The sequence below is a fragment of the Echeneis naucrates genome, chromosome 19 (genome assembly GCF_900963305.1).
Source record: "Echeneis naucrates chromosome 19, fEcheNa1.1, whole genome shotgun sequence".
NCBI classification, from domain to species: Eukaryota; Metazoa; Chordata; class Actinopteri; order Carangiformes; family Echeneidae; genus Echeneis; species Echeneis naucrates.
In genome coordinates, this window is record NC_042529.1 from 5,882,857 (window position 1) to 5,898,429 (window position 15,573).

General features: G+C 41.7%; 1 protein-coding gene across 1 annotated transcript in view; it reads left to right on the forward strand.

The window, feature by feature from the left end:
* The window catches only part of LOC115059652 (testican-2), a 42,199-nt gene extending 26,660 nt beyond the window's left edge, over positions 1-15,539 (forward strand). The window contains exons 6-14 of the mRNA XM_029527254.1: positions 3-48; positions 5,615-5,729; positions 9,007-9,115; positions 9,616-9,730; positions 10,355-10,474; positions 10,597-10,815; positions 12,217-12,279; positions 13,088-13,225; positions 13,826-15,539. Of these exons, the coding sequence (XP_029383114.1) occupies positions 3-48; positions 5,615-5,729; positions 9,007-9,115; positions 9,616-9,730; positions 10,355-10,474; positions 10,597-10,815; positions 12,217-12,279; positions 13,088-13,225; positions 13,826-13,971 (1,071 nt within the window). The 3' untranslated portion in view covers positions 13,972-15,539. The remainder of the gene's footprint in view (positions 1-2; positions 49-5,614; positions 5,730-9,006; positions 9,116-9,615; positions 9,731-10,354; positions 10,475-10,596; positions 10,816-12,216; positions 12,280-13,087; positions 13,226-13,825) is intronic.
* Positions 15,540-15,573: the final 34 nt, after the last annotated feature.

Below are 15,573 nucleotides of genomic sequence, written 5' to 3' on the forward strand. Positions count from 1 at the left end.
AGGATGACTACATCAAAAACATGGAGGACAATGTGGGCTCTGATGAAAGTAAGTCAGTAATCCTGTTTTATTTTTCTGCAGATATTTGATGGTCGGTGTAGTTGCATGTGAAGTTTGGTGTGTTTTCCCCTACATGCAGAGTTTGTTAGCAAAAATTAACCTGCACAATAAATGCTCAGAGCTATCTGTCCTCATACATCGGCATAAAACAACCAAACAGCACGATGCACGTTAAAGAAGTGCTGTTTCTTTAACTGCTGCAGTTTGTCTGAAATCATCCCACTTCTGTTGAGGGCAGGACTGAGGTGTCAGAACTTGTAGAGGGCAAGAAGGCAGCTGCGATTCAGGAAAGGAAAGGCTGTGCCCCCAGTCCGATCCATTAGTTTGAAAAGCCTGCTATAATTGCCTTTGTTGCTAAGGGCTCAGCTCAGAACTCCCACCAGGCTTCATTTACCTCCGTAGGGTCTGCGCCTAGTCAACAACAGAAATAAAAAATTAAAAATCTTAAAAACAAGCAGTGTAGGAGTGATGTTGAGTATGTGGGAACATATCGAACAGTTCTCTGTCATTTCAGTCAGATAGTCTTTCTGTATTCAAAAGAAATGAAAAATGATACAAGAAGGCACTTATGGGGTTAGACCTCTGTAAATGTTTTATCAGGTTTCGAATATGTTATTTTAAATAGGCTGATTACCAGAAACCTGAAAAAGGCTGAGTAGTATTGAGTCAAGCACTTGAAAAATTCACCGTACATCCATCTTTCCAGGGACAGAACACTTTTCTTTTCACTATTTTCATATTCAGTAGAAAATAGGTAGTTCTCACTGAAAGCTTTTGATGGGGTGAAACCTATTGCTGTCACCGTGTCTGACCTTTGAGCTAAACATGCTGCACATTTGGTTCAACTCAGCTCACAGTTTTGGTCTGCTTTTTTGTGTCTAACCAACAAATGGACTGTTTTGATTCACTCCCCTGACATTACAGTAGCTGTTATGGAAAGAAGACCTTCGATAAAACAACTGGCTTGTGACAAAAATATAGCAGCTGAAAGGACAGATATTCTCTTTAGAGCCCAAACACAGAGCTAAAAAGAGAATGAACATATGATATGGTGGCCAGAAAGAAACCCAGTGAATTACTGAAAAATGTAGCCATATCTCAATGCTATTTTTTCAGATTGCGTTTGAGTTTAAAGTCACAGAATTAATAGTCACTTATCGTATCAAATTTTAATAGTATCAGGTATTTAAAGCATGTATTTATGAACTGAAGAAAGAAATTCTTCCACAAAGTCAACTAAGAAAAAATAGTATATATAGTATATAGCTAATCACTTGAACCTATAGTATAATTGATTTTCTCCCCATCGCAGCACCCGCTGGGAGTAATTCTGCAGACCTAATTGATCAAGGTCCTCTTAATTGCAAATTCAACAAGACAGGGAGGACTCGGGAGAGGTGTACCTGCTGGCTTCAGACAGAACGAAAGAACAAGCAGGAGACTTTGGCTACTTCTGCAGAGCCTGAACTGTTTCTCCAAACCAGTAGGGAGACCCCTGCTCTGACTCAGCAGACGAGCTGTCATATTTGACCTTGACATTGTTTGTTTGTGATGATAAATTAGATTTCTTTTGTGACTCAAGAAAAAATAACTGGATCACAAAAAATAATTGGCTGCGATGATGCTTCTGCTTGTACAATAACTTCAGGAAGTTATTCAGAGTTAGTGTGTTAGACTAACCGGTGAAGGCGTACGGGTTGTATCCTCACTAATCATGAGTAAATAATTTCATACCTTCATTGGAGTTGAATAGAAGCTGCAGGCCGCTTTAACTCAGCAGCCACAAATTAAGTTGAAGGCTATAAAAGAATCCTCTTAGACGACAGTAATTGCAAATCCATTTGAAACTAATTTACTAAAAAGCTGTCAGATGGGTCCATCTCTCTCATGCTTTTAATATTATAGGAGTTAAATCTTTTTAGTGTCAGATTAGCGGTACTATACCTTGGCAGCCCATTAACTTTTGTGTGTGTGTGCGTGCGTGCGCCGAATCTCTAAAGTATTTTATAAAAAGCACAATCCGATAATCTGAATGAGTGACAAATGGTTGATAAAAGGTTTTTTGATGGAGGGGGCCGTCCAACTGCTGTCGACGAATTCAGTGGTGACCCCAGACAGCTGGGACAACCTGGAGAAACCTCATCCAGTATGAGAAAGCAGTTGTACGCTGACGTGTTTTTGATCACAGCACAAAAATTATAATAATCTCCGAGAAATTGGACCCCGGCTCAGTGCAGTCACATCTCCTTTTGTTGACATGATTACAAGAGGATTTAGAGCTCATAATGGCCCTTATTTGCCCCAGCCCCACACTGAATTCTCAATGTGGCATGATGTGAACAACAACGGCAGAGATGGATCTTTAATGCAAATTCAATCCTGTGCTTGGATTTCATCTTCAATATGTGGGAGTTCTACAAGAATACCGTAAGAGAGATCTGTTTTGTGTCAAGATGGTGCTTGAAGGGAAACTTTTTCTATACAGCTCTATAGAATAAATAACCCCTTGTCATTTATGATGATTAAAAATGATCTCATAAAAGGTTAAGCCTTGAAATAATTCCCATTATTTATAAATGTGTGCCTTAGATGAGTACATCAGTATAAGACATGGCTGTTTATGGATCAGCACCTGACTCAGTAGCTGCCTTCAGCTCAACAGAACAGACTTGTTTGTTGTGAGTCAGCCACACCTTTTTCCTTTTCCCATTGTCTCAGACACTGCAGCAGCTTGAAGCTGTTTCAGAATACCTGCTGAATGACAAATGCTATCAAGCTAGTAAATTAAACATTTGTTTTAGCAAACCGATGAGGATGCTAATATGTAGTGATGTATTTACACTGGCCAAAAACTGGCCAATTTTCTTTTGCAAAACTAAACTATTAAGTTCTTTCTTTTGACCCAAATTGCTATGATGTCTAGTGGAGGCAGGTACATCGACGGCAGTAAAGAGTAAAGCTCCACACTAAAAGACACAGAGCTTAATCCCTTCCCTCGATAAAGGTTTATGGTCCGTGAAGGAACCTGTGTTAAACCTGCTATCAAAACACAGCAACAGTCTTTGTAAGATCAAGCAGAAGAAAACTTCAGTGATGAGTTTCACCAAAGAGAACTGATGTGATCCAGTGAAGCATACTACAGGAAATACAAAATGCCCCCAGCTTCTTTCTGCTTCTCTTAAGAAATATTTGAAATCAAATGTGTGTTAACAGCTTGGTGTGATTTTGTGGAGGTTTTCCATCATAGTTTCAGACAAATGTGCCATCAGCTGCAGAGCCGGGATGTTCTGTTCAGCCGCAGGGGGTTAAATCATGAAGGAGCAGAATACCTGTTGGAACATATGAAGAGAATAAAAGTCAAGCGGTCACATCTTTTATATGGAACGACTGTTTCAAGTTTATGAGCTATCAGCACTGCCACAATCCAGCTGTCTGTCTTTGAGCCTTTCTGCTAAGCCTAAATGCTACATCTTGTATTTTTATGAGCTTTTTCAGCGCTGAGTTCATTCATTCATTTGTTTATTCATCCTTTGCCACTTATCTGTTTCCAGGTCACGGGGCGGGGGTGGGGGGGTGGGGGGGGGTCCATCACAGGGCCAACACACAGAGACAGACAGAGATGAACAGCCACTCACACTCACACTCAGACCTACGGACCATTTAGAGTCACCAGTTAACCCAAACATGACGTCTTTGGACGGTGGCAGGAAACCCACGCAGGCCAGAGGAGAACATGCAAATTCCACACAGAAAGGCCCCGGCCCGGGAACCGAACCCTCAACCTTCTTGTTGTGGGGCAACGGCTGTGCTGCCCACACTGAGAAGTTGCTAAAGATAAATGGATTTTTTATTCAATCACAATAGACAGAAGAAATAATAGCTTCCCAAGAAACACACATACTAATTTTGATTACATGTGAGCCATTGCCTTTGATATGAACGCCGCTGTCTTATTTTTATTCTAATCCAGATAAAAGCCTGAAATTTAATTACAGAAAACAGAAGAGTTCTTCACTCTGTGACTGTGTGAAGATAAATATGTCTGTATCATATTGTAACATTCTGCTCTTGTCAACACAATCTTGGCACAAATAACCCTTGCTTCAAATGTTAAGCTTTTTAGACAAACTAGCATGTAACAAAATCTTGATACAGCAAGAAAGAAAACGAATGCCGATGTTTTCTCTGAAAGATAGAAAAATGATGGAAATGTTTAATCTCATTCTGTATGTACACGTACGTCTCTTGGCATATATATCTACTTTTACTGCTGACTTTGTCACATATGACTCCCTGCACAAACATGGAGAAACAGAGAAAAGTCTGGCTGTTTTTATGGACTTTGCTGCTATGACCAGATTACCAGTGGCTGTTTTGCTCTTTTTCTTGAGGACAAGAAGAGCTGAGTGTTTTTACTGCGAACGCGCCGTGCAGGCAGTGCCATGGTCTCATACTGGTAAAGCCTTTCAGAGCTCAGTTACAGTTGTTCGTCAGACTTTTTCAGCACACAAGCTCCCACCAGTATTTTTGGATTTCTTCAGACATGTCTTGTCATCTGCAGATTCCATAAAAGTCCGCAGTTCGTCGTACCTCCCTCCTGTGGCATCAAAACATCTCCCAGTCGCTCGGTTTGTAGACATCTGGCTGGCTGACACCTTGTCTGTTGACCCTGTTGACTGCAAAGCAGCTGCTCAGAGCTGACTCAGGATTTCGCAGCTTAAATTCCTCCGGCTCACTCACTGCTGCTCGCCACACACTCTTAAATTTATCTGAACATATGAGCTCTGCAAGGCCTCTGTGGCAAGGTGGTGTGTGTCATCCAGTTTTGGGTGCCATTGACCACAGGCAGGGGAAGGTGAAGGACGCAGTGCTATTTCCATCTAAGTGTATCAGTGGAAAAGAGGCTGGCATTGAACCATTCAACTCTCCAAAGATATAAAGAGAGATGCGATGGGGGGAAGAAGGAGGGGGGGAGAGTGAAGAGGACAGAAAGAGAGGGACTGTGGGAGACAAAGATGGAGCGTCTGTGTTAGCGTGAGAGAGGCAAAAGGAACGCCGGAGAGAGCCGGTGATAAGTTGTCATGGGGGAAGTGAGATGTGACAAGCCAAGAGAAAGAGATGCTCAATCAGTGCTGTCAAGTTTCCTCGCAATCAGAGACAACCATTGGAGACTGCAGTCGGTGCTATTGACGATGGGCTGCCTCCTTAATGACAGCAAGGCGTCCATGTTTTCAGCAGTGCTGGCTATAAAATCAATGGGCTCATTTTGTGCGCACTGCTAGAATATTTTTCGTCACACATCTCATGATTTTTATTGCATGCGTCTTCGAAAATGATAGTCGTGTGAAGATGGAATATCATTACAAATGGTGCAAATATGCAGACCTTGATCATACAACACATAAAGTAGCTATATTCCTCTTTCTTTTGTCGTTCCACGCGTGGCTGAACAGCTTGTCAAAACATAAATAATAGACTGAGTGTGAGAAGTATGAGAAGCGGAGCTGTGATCGACACCTCTGGATTTTTCTTTATTGTTATTTTGTGTTTGCAGCCATGGACACCACCAAGGACCCGTGCCAGAATGTGAAGTGCAGCCGCCACAAGGTGTGCGTCGCTCAAGGCTACCAGAGGGCCATGTGTGTCAATCGCAAGAAAGCAGAGCAAAGGTAAGGCGGAGATGTGCTGCCGATGTTTTGATGACTTCTGTGTGGACAGGACAGACAGGCACCAGCCGTTAGCGGTGTGTTAGTTAAAAGCCTTTTGATGTCTGGTTGGAGAGCTATTGATTGAGCTCAGTAACAGGGCCAGAGAGTGTCATGAGTCAAGAGTGAAGTCATTTCTGATGGAACCATCATGCTGAGAAATGACTAATTAACTGCGTGGATGGAAGGTGGTAAAAACGAACACCCACAGTTATGGAGGCAAATAAGGACTATAAAGAGGCGACGTGCAAACGAACCTAATCAGTGCCATGCTCATCATTGGAATACTTCTTGACTTGGTGAAGTCAAAATTGTGTGTCCGTTTTGTTTGAATTTGACCAAAGCAATTTGAGTAACCAGATTTTATTTTCTTGAATTTTTGATCTGAATTCATATTCCAGTCAGTTTAAAAATGGATACTTGAAATGAACAATCTGAATTCATAGGCCTTGAAAAAAAGATGCATTTACTTGAAATAAAAGTTGTGAACACTTGAAACTGACAGCTGAACATTCGCACTGCATCAATTTGGTAAGATGGGCTTTTCAAAGTAAAATATAAGTGCTATAAATACATTAGTATTGAAATATTCCATCAATAATTCCTTTAAAGTGATTCAACTTCAAATATTTAGTTGCTTTCTGATGATTGTTGGCTTCCATGTGCTCTTTATACATAGCTACATTTGCAGTTATCACAGCAATGCTCCTATTAGACTCAGAAGAAAGAGAAGCTAGTTTAATGACTAGCACTTAATGTCTAGGGTACATACCTTATGATTCATTAATGCATAACGAATATATGCCTCATGATGTGATCTAATGCATGATGTATCATAAACTCCCATGGCTTAGTATCAATTATTAATGAAGCTACTATTACTGAGTTTAATTACTCAAAACTACATGGCTCATCAGTTTGTGAACTCATACATATATGTAGTTAAGCTAGAATAAAAATTAATATCTCCAAAAGCAAGATAGCTCCAAATTATTTTGATTGAAACATAAATTATGAAACTGGTTGAAAGAGACTTTGATCAGCTGCATATTAGTGCAACATGAACACGATGAAGCTGCACTGTGTGGAAAACAATATGGAGCCACAGTCACAGGAGCTAATTGTGTGTTAAAAACGTGTAACTGGTCAAAGTTATCTGCTCAGCTCAGCACACACCATAAGTGGCGTAACCAAAGCCAGAGTGGCCACAAGTGGAGCAGCTTTTATTTCAAATCAACGAAGTGAGACCGCTTAATGAATGATGGCCAACAAGGTGATAATGGCTTTTGGTAAAAAAGCAGAGCAACCATAGCACATGCAGAGAAAAGGTCTGTGAGTGAACAGACTCAACTTCAATTAAAGCAAAACTTCAAATATAAAAATAAATATATTCAATAAAAATATATTTATATATAAATATATTCAAATTCAAGTCTTCACATTTTCACGTGAAACAGTGTGTCCCTCAGTTTATTGGATTTTTTCTTTGCTCGTGTGTTATGACCTGTGTTATGTGAGATATGTGTTATGACCTGCTGTGTTTATGTTTTGGAGCCAAATGGAAGTTACTTCAAAAAAATGTATTATTCTTATTAATTGCATTTAATCATTTAGTCCATATTTTAATGGACCATGACAATGAATTAAAAACTGTCAATATGAAAAAATTGTATTGACTGTCACCTAGCAACAGTGTTTTCATGTCTCAGTCCACTTGAACGCTGAGTACGCTGCGTACTTGACCTGTGGTGATGAAGGTGTGACTGGACTTTGTTTGTAGATATCGGGGCAGCTTTAGAAAACACGACACTGAATAATCAGTAGAAGTGGAAGCAGAGGAGAGAGGAGGTGAGGTTGACAACATGTGACAGCAATAATTATAAAGAGAACTCTTTTGGTTTTGGCCACTTTCTATGGCGTGTGCAAGGATTTTTAAACGTTCTGGGATACTGTGCGCCTCACAAAGACCCTTTAGTTTCTACTGTAAAGCATTTATCTGGTCCTTCACCCAATCATTCCACTTTGACTGAAAAACAAATGAGCTGGGTTGCAGCCTGAAAAGAATTAATGGAGTGAATTATTACTACCTGCAAAGCCTATCTGCAGCGGCAGGCATTTATCTTTTTCAATAAAGTGCTTCATTTACAGAGTCACTCCAGAGATGAGAGAGACTGTGTCAAGTAATGGGTAATAAGGACGAGCGCAACCACACTAAACCATCCCAGCATCATTAAGTAGCAGCCTCAGAAGTCGTGCTGCAGAATCTATTGCTTGTGTTCACTGAACATTTAGTCAATCACCGTGTGAGAGCAAAGCAAAGGGAAATTTTATGAAACAGCGCATCTAAATATTAACAATATTAACAACAGTTATGATTTTTTTGGTAATTAGGATCAGAAATGTCTGTAGCACTTGTGTTGCTGTCGAAGTTTGCAGCAGAAGCAAATACGAATGTGCGTTTGAAAGCAACTGACATTAAAGTTCCCAGTTCAGCCAAAGAATAAAACATACATTTTTACTGAAAGCTATCATTATATACCCACACAGATAGTTTTGGTTTTATTAGTCTGGCTGTTTCAGATATCTGCCCCTGAGATTCCTGCTACTAAACCATGAAATGAATTTCCTTTGTGCTTACAGCATACAAAACTGTAATTTCAAAAATTCTGCAGCAAAGTCTCGTCTCCAAAACATTACAAAAAAAAAAACAAAACAAAACATTACATTGCAATCATTTTGCAGATGCTTTTGTCTGAACCAGTTTACAGTAAATGCTTTCAAAGCTGACAGCAGCAAGGGCTGGATGTCTCCGAAAATTGGAGACCCAGAATTGGTGAGGAGTGTTGGGATGTCGTTTGAAAAATGGGGAGTTTGCAGTGACTCTGCCATCCTGGTGTCAGTAAACTGTTAATCTGACTGCTGCGGAAGACAAGACAGGCATCTGTTGTGTGCTGGCCCCGGTTAATCCGCAGAGATCCCTGTCAACAGTTTCCACATCTTCCTGTCTACCAGGGAAATTGTTTGTTAGAAAACTGTTGAGAGAGTAAGAGGGCACAACATTTCCTGGGAAGAGTTTTTAGCCAAGCTAGAGGATAGAGACGGCCTTCCACAGGCAAGTTAAACTTTATTTCTAGTGTAGATACCATCAGAGGTGGAGAGAGATGAGAAGGGTTAGTTTGTTGTTGTTCTCTGTGTGGGCTGACATTTGAATTTTCCCCCTCTTTGCCCCTCTAATGTTCAGAGTCAAACAGTCAGCGCATCAGGAGGCCCATGAAAGCAGCTGTAAGCCTTGTCCGGTGGCTGCCTCTTCACCCGTGTGTGGCTCTGATGGACACAACTACGCATCTGAGGTAAAAGAAAAAGCCCTTTAAATTGAAAGCTTGGATAATTTCTCTCTCTCTGTATTACCGGTTTCTTGCCCCATAAAGCCCTGAACAGAAATGGAAAGTGGCCGTGTCATCGTTTTAAATAATGAGAGCGGTCCAGTCAAGTGCTGTTTCCTGCTATGCTGACACATACGTGGGCGCAACAGGCCAGCACAGTTCATCACTGCTCACAGGAGGACAAGTGCAACAGCTCAACGTGGCCGCGTGATTAATGACTGACGTTGTTTTGAGCAGCATCATCGTAAACCATCCGCGAACAGGACTCTTTATTGATTTATGCATACGTTTTAATTCTGACCTTGCATGAGAAGACGGTGGAAAATGACAGCTCATTCTTGCTGCCTTTCTCTAAGTGATGTCTCATCTGAATGAGCAATCTCTTTTTCTTGCGGTCACCCCCATAAATATTTCAACCACATCCATGCCCCCCCCACCCCCGTACCTTCCCTCCTCTCCCCATGCAGTGTAAGCTGGAGCAGCAGGCCTGTTTGACAGGAAAAGACCTGAACATCATGTGTGCCGGCTTCTGCCCCTGCGCCACAGCTTCGGTCACCATCACAAACACCGACGCCAAACGTGGCAAGTGCCTTTTGTTCATCTTCTCAACTTCGTGTGTTTTCATTCCTTTCCTGAATCGAGGTTTCAAAGGGGGGAAGTTATGATGCACTGCTGTCAAGTGTGTGTAGACAGAAGCACAGATTCCAATTTCCTGAGACAACTAATCAACCTGATGCTCGATGTTTAGGGTCGATACTCACCAATTTCAAAGATTACTGTTCGCCAAATATCTCCCATGTGGTTAAACTGCTCTTTCAATCATGTAGTAATTAATTATTTAGAGTGTACACTATCTATCATTGCAGCCAAACACTATTGATTGCCTGGGCTCTTGGGCATGTGGAAATGCCAATTGATCAAAGAGATGAAATGTTACTCCTGTTTTTCATCTGTGGCCTGGAATAAGTGCTCAGCCTGAGACTTAAAGCACATTTTTATTGGATAACAGGAATTTGCTGTAGTGGAGAATTGCAAAACTTGTTTCTTTGGCGAGCAAAAAAAAATCACACAATGAAAAATCAGACAGAAGGGGAATCCTGTGACTTCCTGAACATCAGGGAAAGCGTGAAGCTGTGGAAGGTGCTTGCTATTTAGTGTCTACTAGAGCTTTGAATGCAAGGATCCCCCCCCCCCCCTTTCCTTCAGAGAGCTGCACTGGTCAGGACCTGGCAGACCTGGGCGACCGCCTGAGGGACTGGTTTCAACTCCTTCATGGAAACGCAAAGCGAAATAACTCTGGCAAGCTCCGAGCTGGCACCGGTTCAGGTTAGGAACGCACAAAGCAGCTTTATTCTGTTGCCTCATAGTTTATAAGTCATTTGTGTATACAAAAAATCTAGTCTAAACAGAAGGACATGAAAAAATAACATGCAAACTATTTCTGACAGCACTGGACAAGAGCCTCCTAGCAAGCTGCAAGGACTCCATTGGCTGGATGTTCTCGAAGCTGGACACCAACACTGATCTGTATCTGGACCAAGCTGAGCTGGCTGCTATCAACCTGGACAAGTATGAAGTCTGCATCCGACCCTTCTTCAACTCCTGCGACAGCTACAAAGATGGGAAGGTCTCTACGGCGGAGTGGTGCCTCTGCTTCTGGAGAGAAAGTGAGTGAAGTGTTGAGTTTTCAGTTAAATCTCAAAAAGGTGGCATCACTGGCAGAAGCAGGTTTTTTTATTGACGTGATCTTGATCTCCATATCTCTCCAGCACTGAGGGGCAAACCTAACTAACTAACTTCTGTTCAGTTCTGCACCTCAATACCAAGGAAGAAGCATTACCCTTAAGGGGAACAGTGTGATATCTCAAGAAAGTGTGTTTCCCAAAATGTTGAAGCCTCCCCTCAGCCAAGTCTGCTAGCAGACAGCAGACCGCTTTTTTAAAGCAAGATTTGGCAGCCTGCTCAATGTCTTCAAAGCACAGTTTGGTTTTTCTGTTGCTTCTCTTTATTTTAGATTTCAGCAGCTTGTAGAAAAGATATGACTGAATTCTCCATCCATTCATCTGTCTTCCGCTGCTTGTCCGGGTCCAGCAACGTCCCCAGCATGGTTAGCATTTCCTCTTCCCTGCTGAGGACAATCCTGCCAAGGCATCTTTTGTCTGAGTCATCTGCTGTAACAGTTTGCCGGATTGTCTGTGTGAGCAATTGACAGTCCTTCTCTGTGGCCTCAATGAGCTCTGCCCACAATGTCCAGGTTTTGTCCATCCACCACAAAATGTAATCCTTTCCTGACTTAAGGCTCCTCAAGCAGCCCAAAATGCCGCCTTCTCCAGCCTGACATCTTCCTTCACTGCTGTTTCTTTCGGGTGCCATGTGAAACAGTGACATTAACGGCGTAAAAAGAAATGTCAGTCGAAATGGTCATAAACCGAATCCAGACGTAGTTAGCGTGCTTGAAAATACATTTTTAAATTAAGTTTTATTTTCGTCTCAATGGATGTTTTTTCACCCGAGCTCACGAAGCTATTTATGCAGTGCACATATGCACCATTTGACCTTTACTAAACAAATACAGGATATCCCTGGCAGGAACCTCATTTGCACGCTAATTATGCAATTGATCAGCCATTTAACCTGCATGAATGCAATAGGTTACTCTGACATCCTAATCAATTTTTCATCACTAGTTGGGGATATTTATAAACTGCTTCACACGCAGCCATTAACTAAAAATATTCTTATGACGGGGTTTGGACACGTACTTTATGAAATGAAATCAGAACAAACGGTTTTATAAGGGCCATTACTTTTGTGACTTGACAATAAATTTGGTAGAAACACAACAGGAATTGTGTGCAGAGGAGAAAATGTTTTCCTCTTTGTCTCGGCTTCTATTCTGGAAATGTCCTCGTCATTCTCAGGCTACAACCATATGTTCTTTCAGATCAGGCTCTGAGGGAATGAAATATATGACTTCTTAAGCAATATGGGCAAAATGTGTAATTAGGAAGAGCACTGATTGAGATAAAGTGTCAGGCATTGAAACTTTTCCTCTCTTACTCTCACAGAGCCGCCATGCCTTGCTGAGCTGGAGAGGATCCAGGTGCACGAGGCAGCTAAGAAGAAACCCGGTAAATACATTTCGCATCAGAGTACAAATATTTGACTGAACACATGCAGAGGGACACATTCAAACAGAAAATAGCCACAATGCATCCTCTAGCCAGCGGCCCCCACCCCTGCATTTGCTTCGCTGTCTTCGGGGTGTACTTTTGTAACAAGGGGCCTGGAGCAGCAGGCAAGGAGCAGGAGGAGACTCATTAAAGAGATCACAAACTCATGGCTAGGATTAAACCCTAATCAGCCTTGGGGGGCGGGGGGTGGGGGGGATTAAGGGGCTGCTCTGGCTTTGGGAAGGAGCGAGGCTGAACATGCCTGTTTGGCTCCCGAGGAAACTCTGGGTTGCAGTCTGAACTCAACATGCTGCTCAGCTCCTTTACCGCCTTCAGCTCCAGAGGTGTGTTTATGCTGGCTCTGGCGGTGGCTGGGTGGGGAAGGTGCGCGCTTGTTAGGGAACTATGCTTCAGCTTTGACAGGGACGTCCTGAGGGAGGCTGGAAAAGTGGAGCTGAGTCTGTCACTGTACTTTCACACACAGCTCAAACAACACAAGGAAACGCGCCACGGCAACATACTGAAGGAAATCACGTCCACCGGTGTATGGATGCCAGTGAAAAACAAACAGGGCGAGCTCTCACTGTGTGTGAAATCCTCTGCCAAAAAAGCTGCTTCTCCATCCTGACTGATGGTCTTATTACAGGTTCACTAAGGCGTGCTGGCATCCTCGTTTATGCTGCGCTCATCTCAGGCATCAGCATGAGGCAGCTATGTGTGCTGAGGGTATAAATATTTAACTAAGTGTGTGTGTGTGTCCTTGCAGGGATGTACATTCCCAGCTGCGATGAGGATGGCTACTACAGAAAAGTGCAGTGTGACCAGAGCCGAGGGGAGTGCTGGTGTGTGGACCAGCATGGTGGAGAGATGATGGGCACCAGAATCCATGGCAACCCCGACTGTGGTAAGAGAGGGCCGTCTGGCAGATACTGAAACTTCTCCCGCTGTGCACGGCAAGAAAATTTCCTTTTAAAGTTGTCTTTTGTTTGTTTTTTGACTGGTCTGTAATAGTCGGGATGCTTATTTCTGGATCTTGGTGCGTTAACCTGCCATATGAATCGGATTACAGATTACAGGCACTTGCAGGTTTTGGTAGTCTTTCTTCATCAGATGTTTGGTTTGTTTGTTTTTTGTTGTAGTATGAGAGATTTGCCGGAATCAGTTACAGACAAAAAAATGATTTACCAGATGGAGATTTTTGGCAGTGTAGGAAGCAAAAGCAGCATCTGTTCATTTTTTTTTTTTTTTTCATACAGGATAAGTAGGGAAAAAATGGAAATGTATAAAAAAAAATGAGTACATCTTCATTTTTCAAAACATCAGTGAAAAAGACCTGAAGATCTGAAGACCAACAAAACCTAAAGATATTTAATTTAGAATGAAATAGACTACCAAACACAAATTTTTGAAGTTAAATCAAGATGCTGGCATGGCAATAGTCTCTTCTTCCCAGTTATTTGGGCACGAATACGTTTCAATGTCTCCCATATTTACCTCATTCCAGATGAAATTGCTGGATATTCTGGGGATTTTGGTAGCGCTGTGGGATGGGAGGATGAGGAGGAGAAAGAGGCAGAGGACAATGGTGAGGAAGCAGAAGAGGAGGAAGAAGAGGAAGGTGAGGCAGACGATGGCGGCTACATCTGGTAGAACTGTCTGACCCTGCGCAGGGAGCCATGTTACAGCTGCCGGCCTAAAAAAAAAAATCTACAGGGATGGCTCTCTCCTTGCAGCGAAACATTTTGGGATCGGACTTGGGAGGCATGGAAGTATGAATCATCCTGGTAAGATATGTGGTAAACGGCAGGCCCAGTGATGAGATAATGACCAGTTTTTGTCGTAGATAGGTGTAATTGCTTCATTCTCTTCTCTGTTTTTTAAGCAACAGAGCTTTTTGTTTTGCCGTCCTGAAAAGCAGGACCCACTGACTACTGCGCCATAGGTAGCTAAAGTCCATCAGAATTCCTATCTTGTCCAAGCGCCATCTATGCATATAGAGATTACCAGTAATTTTGTAATGTGTGAACAACTGCTTGAGTATTAGTGCTGCCGCCCTGCTGGAAAGACAAGAGATCCGAATTTAAAGGAATAGTTCAACATGTGCTTAATTAGCTTCCTTGCCAACAGTAAAAATGAGAAGTTCAGCACCACTCTGATGGCAGTATATTAAAAATGAAGCTAGCCCTATGTAGCATTTAGCTTAGCATGACGCTGAAACTAGGAGTGGGAAATAGGTTGGCAGGTTCTGTCTAAAGGGTAAACAGTTCACCAACCAAAATCTCTAATACTCACTAAAACAGCGCATATCTTATTTAATCTGGATAAAAACCACGGTGTTAAATTTTTATGATGTGATGGACTAAACCAAGACAGGGAAAGAAATGGAAATGTTTTTGAATTTTTCTTGTGGATTAAACATTTATAACGTCTTAATTAATGAGCTTTAAAGGCGACAGTACGTGACATAGTGGAGCATTTAGCATTTCTCAGCTAGTGGAGTCTAAAATTAGACTGAATTAGCTGAATTTGTAAAGAAACAACTGTTGATATGATGAAATGGTGTAAACAATTTGTTTCAGCAAGTGGCCAGTCGTCTCTAACTCTTGCCAAGAAAGCAATTAAGCGTAAAGCCCAAAGATGTCAAACTATTCCTTTAAAAAAAGTTCACAACCATGCGATGATGTATTTCTAAACTGATTCAGATTCTGTACATAAATCCAGTGTAAACTATCTATGAAGCAAGCTTAGAGGATTTCAGGTTACAATGGTTTCAAGATACCTTTATGGTAAAAGTGCACCACAGCTCATGGCAGTTTTTAAATTGTGTATGTTTTACGAATGATGTGGATACACACAATGATACAGGACCTATAATTCCAGTTGGATAACTTTTATTGAAAATCTGTAGAACTGCACTTGCAGGAGAAACCACTAATCGCTGTCCTCTATCTCTGAAATCATGTCAAGGAATGTGGCACAACTAGGTTTTATTCTGAGTTTGCAACTTGAGAATCTGTATTTTGTGTTTCTAAAAAAAAATTTGTGCATTACTTGAAGTTCTGTGTGTATATTTGAATTCACATTGTAATTTTTTTTTTTGAGAATATTATTGCCATGTCTCCATTCATGCTATTAATAGGCCAAACATTTGGTTGTTTTTAGTATTGCATGTTAGTGAATAAGAATGTACATCTAGCCTAAGCACTTTACTAATAAAGGCCCTGGAGCCAAAGTGTGTGTTGCTTCAATCTT